At 35.1% G+C, this 5,877-nt stretch overlaps 1 protein-coding gene across 1 annotated transcript; it reads right to left on the reverse strand.

Annotated features, from left to right (window-relative positions):
• Window positions 1–1,909: 1,909 nt before the first annotated feature.
• LOC132784839 (zinc finger TRAF-type-containing protein 1-like) lies at window positions 1,910–2,971 on the reverse strand. The gene has a single exon (XM_060790719.1). It carries the CDS (start codon window positions 2,969–2,971, stop codon window positions 1,910–1,912), a length of 1,062 nt encoding a protein of 353 aa, XP_060646702.1.
• Window positions 2,972–5,877: the final 2,906 nt, after the last annotated feature.

Raw genomic sequence — 5,877 nt, forward strand, 5'->3', positions numbered from 1 at the left:
GTGGACGTTTGTTTGTGTTAAATTAATATAATTACATGGTGCTTAATTATAAAAACAAAAACATTTAATTAAATCAATGCAAAAATCTCATTAGATATTCATACAGAACGATGCGAGTATCGCACACAAGCAGCCACTTGTAATGAGTACTATGAATACACTCGACTTTTGTGCCCACACACGTTCGATGTTGTTGCTGTTTTTATTTGCACAACATCAACAATAGCAGAGGCTATAACAACAGCGACAGCAACAGCAACAGCAACACCAACAGCAACAACTAAGTACAATACAATAAACATTAATGCTTAAACGCAGACAAATAAACATAAACATTTATGTCAATAAAATGAACTGATGCTTGACCCGGTCGGTCAGATAAAACGTCGGTCTGCCTCACACACACTCGTGTTTATACGAGTGTGCCAAAAGGCTGGCAACATTTTAGTTAATTGCCAAGTTCAGGCTGTAAACGTGTGTGTCCTTTACAACATCTTTGTCGAGTGCTTTCAAGCGTCTAAATATTTTTAGTCAAAGGCTGCATCGGCACGCACGAATGCTCAGATCTGTCATCCCTTCTCCATCTCCATTTTTATCACTATCTTCATCTCACACACATCCTTCGGTCCAAGTCCTTGCCAAAGTTCATAGCCAGCAGCAGGTGTTGACCGACTACCATTCGATTTGCACACTCTCTGTCTGGTAATTGTTGGAGTAAACGCTCAATAGCCAACTTCTGTTGATGTTGCTGTTGTTGTGCGATGTTTTGGGCCTAATTGAGTTTGCATTTGGTTTTGCTTTGTACAATTAGATTAGCAGCTCGAAATATTGAGCTTCAAACCCTTCTAGCTTAATTATTATAAATAGCCTATTGTTACAATTAAATCTAACCATTTCAAAGTGATAAGATTGTTAATAGAAATTAAGAAATTCATTTTCAATTGAATATTTTCTTAGAGTAAATAAGTAAGAAAGTAAGTAAGTCGAGTATGCTTGACTGTGAGATACCATACTCTGCAAATATATCCAAATGATATACCGAAAAAAAACTAAAATATGCCAAAGATTATATTTGGTATATTGATCGAACCAAATTTTCAGAAATCACAAATTCAGTAGTTATAATTGTTTGTTATATTTTAAGTATTATCACCCTGGCTAGTCTTTTTTAACACTAGCTTCTAGTGCTGTCGAAAAACATTATATTTCTTATAGTCTACATAAGTGTTCATACAGAAGAACAAACGGTCATGGCTATTATTGTCTACGCTGTTGGCGCTGATCGAGAATATATATTTATAGTGTCCGAGGTACCTACATAATATGTACATACACTCCTGCCCAAAATTATACGACACCTCTAAATTTTTTGTTTCGGCGCTTGTAGCAGAATGGGAAAATGAAATAGATCAAAACAAAGTATGAGGAATGATAGCCCAAAAAGTAATGCACAAAATGAGATATTGTTAACTCTGTTTTGAAAATTTGCAATCAGATAAAAATTGTGGAAGTTATTAAATAAATACTTTTGTATGGGCAAAAACGCCTACTTACTAGGGGTCTGAGTTGCTTTGGCCGACAATCTGGCACATTGTGCCGTCTATGGTATATTTTGAATGGTGTACTATATCGATATACCAAACATACCATATTCGGTATTTTTTTTAGTATTTTTTAGTATTTTCGGTATATTTTGAAAATGATACTGCAATATATTGCCTTTACTAAAAGTGGGTAGCGGGTATCTCACAGTCGAGCGCACTCGACTGTAACTTTCTTACTTGTTTTTTTATAGCTACTCTACTGAAAATGGACTGAAAGAAACCTTGTATTATTATTATCTTGTTAACTAAATTAATTTACTTAATTTTACCTATTTTTCAAACAAATCTGATGATATATGTATGTATTATATACGAGCCATCAGTAGACGGGCATAGAATCCGCGCTTGTTGAGAAGTCTGTTGATGTTATGCCAAGAGTTTTCATAGATTGTCGCCACTGGTCCGTTGGGATTATCTCTACTAAAATCGTGTCTCATGCACAGATTCGCCTGGAATCGGATGTCCGAATAGGTGCTACTGAGCAGTGTGTAAGAAAGTCCCAGAGGTGAACGTTCGATACCCGAGTTGTACAAGCACAATTGAAACAAGAGAGTACATGGATCGGTTTCCTCTTCGTTGGGCTCATCAGCAAGGTTGGCCGTCCGCCACATGAATTCAACTGACCAACGCCGATTGAAAGCATCAATGATTTGGCAGGTCGTAAAAACATTTGGCAAAAATGTCTCATCTGTCGGTATGAGGTGCACCATACGAGCTGTGATCTGCGGCATTTGCAGAAACCTCATTACATTGACCCGCAAAGCAGTCTTCTTATCTCGTTTCTCCGTCATCTTACGCAGCTCCTTGAGCAATTCTTCAGCTTTCTTGTGGCGAAACTCGCAATTCTCATTATGTGCCTCCTCCAGCACGCCCACTTTACCTTTCCACTTGCATCCGATGCGCTTGTATTTGCATGTTGTCAACCGGTTGCAACAGTCTTGTAGGCTATGAAGACGCAGTTGACAGCGCGGCAAATGCATATTGCATTTCTCACAGGCCACAACTGCTTCAGCTAGTTGCTGTTCGACATCTGTATTGCGATTTACTCGTTGTCGATAGATTCGCACTCCACACTGTGAACACGTGCCCATCTGGGAGCCAAGCATTTTGTCCAGCACACGTATTTGATAGCAGCCAGCACAGATGAGATGCCCATTGTTGCATTCGTAAATCTTTGAAAATGGCACCGTGTTGCACACAATGCAGCGGAAGTTGTCCAAATCGCCAGAAATTCTCAATCCATGGACGAATACTCCGCTCGCGGCTGGCACATTGTTGATCTCGTCTTCCGAATCCACATCCGTATTGATCTCATCCTCAGCGCTCAGCCTGGGACTCACAATCTCTTCTAGATTTTCTAAAGACATCTTTACGTTTGTATATATATATATCTCTAGTGGAATGTTATTGAAATTATTGTATGTTCCGGTCTGAGTTCGATCTCACGTATCGAATGTACTATTATGGGGTTAGTTTTCAGTCTGTCTACTTCGACTCAAAAAAGCCAAAAGTCCAGGATCACTAGATTTATTTGATATATGTACATATGTATATGAAATGAAATTTGTATGATATACCTTAATTTAATTATATATATCAACAGCCGAAACGATCTAGCTATGTCCGTCTGTCCGTCCGTCCGTATGAAACACTGGATCTCATAGACTATAAGAGATAGAGCTATAATGCTATGTTCGACAGCATTTGTTATGTTTGCACGCAGATCAAGTATGTTTGAAATTTTTGCCACGCCCTCTTCTGCCTCCACAAATCAAAATAATCGAATAACAAGCGTAATTTTAAAGCTAGAGCTGCAAATTTTGGTTTATACAATAATAACGATAGTATTTATGATTCCCGAAAATTTATTTCGATCAGATAAAAATTGTGGAAGTTATTAAACAAATACTTTTGTATGGGGAAAACGCTTGCTTACTAGGGGTCTTAGTTTCTTTGGCTGACAATCTGGTATATTGTGCCATCTATGGTATTTTTTGAATGTGGCACTATGTCGAAATACCATTCGGTATATTTTCAGTATTTTTGTAGTATTTTCGGTATATTTTGAAAATAACACCGGAATATTTTGCTTTTATTCAAAATGGGTATCGGGTATTTCACAGTCAAGCACACTCGACTGTAGCTTTCTGATTTGTTTTTTCCTTGAAATGTGTCAGGCAAAAGATTGCAAAATTAAATATTATTATTGAGAACAGATGAGGTAATAATTTTTGAATTCATTTAAAAGTGAGTAAAAAATAATAATGGGAGAAACGAAATGAAATTTTAATCTTATAAAAGTAGCTCAACAAATGAAGTACGGCAATAAAAAAATAAACGAAATATAGATATTCCTCGATAAATGATTTTTTAAGAAGATTTATTATGCCGGTGAGCTTATAGTTTTAAAGGATCGCCATATTATTAATTTAATTATCATTATGAATTGTAATTATATTTTGTTCTTATTAAGAAGACTGCACTTTCCATAAAATATGTTTGGGAATAAAAACTCTTAAATTTATTCAGCTTAAAAAGTGAAAAGGCGAGTGAAAGTTTTTTCCGCTTTGGGTTTTTGCATTTTCTCTCTCTTTGTTTCGCTCACTTTGTTGGCCAACATTTGTTGGTTGTGTTGCTCAAATTTGTAAATGAATACATTAAAAAAGAGATTTAAATTAATTAGTGAATTTGTTTGTTGCACAAAACACAAATAGTTTGCGGTTACTTAGTCGAACCAACTCGGACAGTTCATACACTCTCACACAGACACACACACACACACATACACATTTAATGCGTTTAATATGAATAGCTACTGAACTTTGTTGCATAAATTGAAACGAACAATTATATGATGCAATTTAGCTTTTATTTCAACTGTTAAGTAGTCGTTGTAGTACTCGATTTTAATTTAAAATTTGTATCTCTTTTATGTATTTAAATTTAAGTTATATATGTATTATTACAATATTATATTAACTTTTCTTTGTACTGTTAAGCAGAGAATATTGTGTAGTAGGACGTGTGCTTACACACACATACACACATATACATTAACTCGATGCTCTCTCGGCTATCCGAACTCTCTCTCTCTCGATATTGGCTCTCTTTATCATTTCTCTCTTTTCACATTCTATGTTATACATAACTAAGCTATGCAGTCAGTCTTGATCGAGCAGCAGAATAAATCGGACGCTAAGCTACAATTCGTGTTGTTTTATTATCTACCACAATTGCTTAAGTTTTATTCCGATCTTGAAAATCGACTAAAATCGAGTTAAAAGCGTAGTCTTGAAAAAGGAATCAATTTTTGGCTCATACAATCTATGCTATAGTTTTTATTTTTCTTGAAAATTTGAATGTGATCAGATTAAAATGGCAGAAGTTATTGAAGAAATACTTTTGTATGGTATATTTCGAATGTACTACAATATTTATATACCAAATATAACCTCAGGTATATTTAAGTACTTTTGCGGTATATTAATTTGGTTCAATATATTATAAATATATCACTGTTTTGTTCTTATTCAAAATCAGTGGCAGGTACCTCACAGTCGACCACACTCGACTTTTACTTTCTTACTTGGTTTTATGTAATATTCGGATTTAATTTGTAGTCTTTTTTTCTGAGTATTTATATTTATTGTATGTGTATTTATCGTTATTATTTTAACATTTATTTCAACTGCCAATTCCACGTTCTTAATTCCACACCGCATTTATTTGTATAGTTATATTTCTAACATGCGTATGTTCTTGTTGTTATTATTTGATTTATTCATTTACTATCGAAATTAGGATATATCCATACTTTACTCTATACAGATAATTTTCTATTTTTATTAGCCCAGCAAATATTTACAAAAAAGCAAAAACTTTAAATGATTTTGCATCGAGATTTGAAAGGAAACGAGAACGCACACAGAGACACACATCGAGAGATGTATCAATAAATATTGAAATACGAGTACTTATGAATCTAGGCGAATATTTCATGATGCTGCTGCCACTGCTGCTGTTGCTTTTGTTGCCCCAGATTCCCACATGCAACTGCTCCCTGGTGGCAAAAAGCTGCACGAAATGTAGAACATTTTTCATTTCAACACGAACAAAATTGCATTTTTAAATACGTGCGAGAATGGGCGGGTGAACAGCAAAGAGAGAGAGAGAGAGGATAGTTTTTCACTAATAAATAAAAGGAGAAAATAATAAATATGCCACAGCAAAAACTAACAAAATGAATACAACTACAAACATAGCTGGCAATGCG

This window comes from Drosophila nasuta, chromosome 2L (genome assembly GCF_023558535.2).
Source record: "Drosophila nasuta strain 15112-1781.00 chromosome 2L, ASM2355853v1, whole genome shotgun sequence".
NCBI lineage: Eukaryota > Metazoa > Arthropoda > Insecta > Diptera > Drosophilidae > Drosophila > Drosophila nasuta.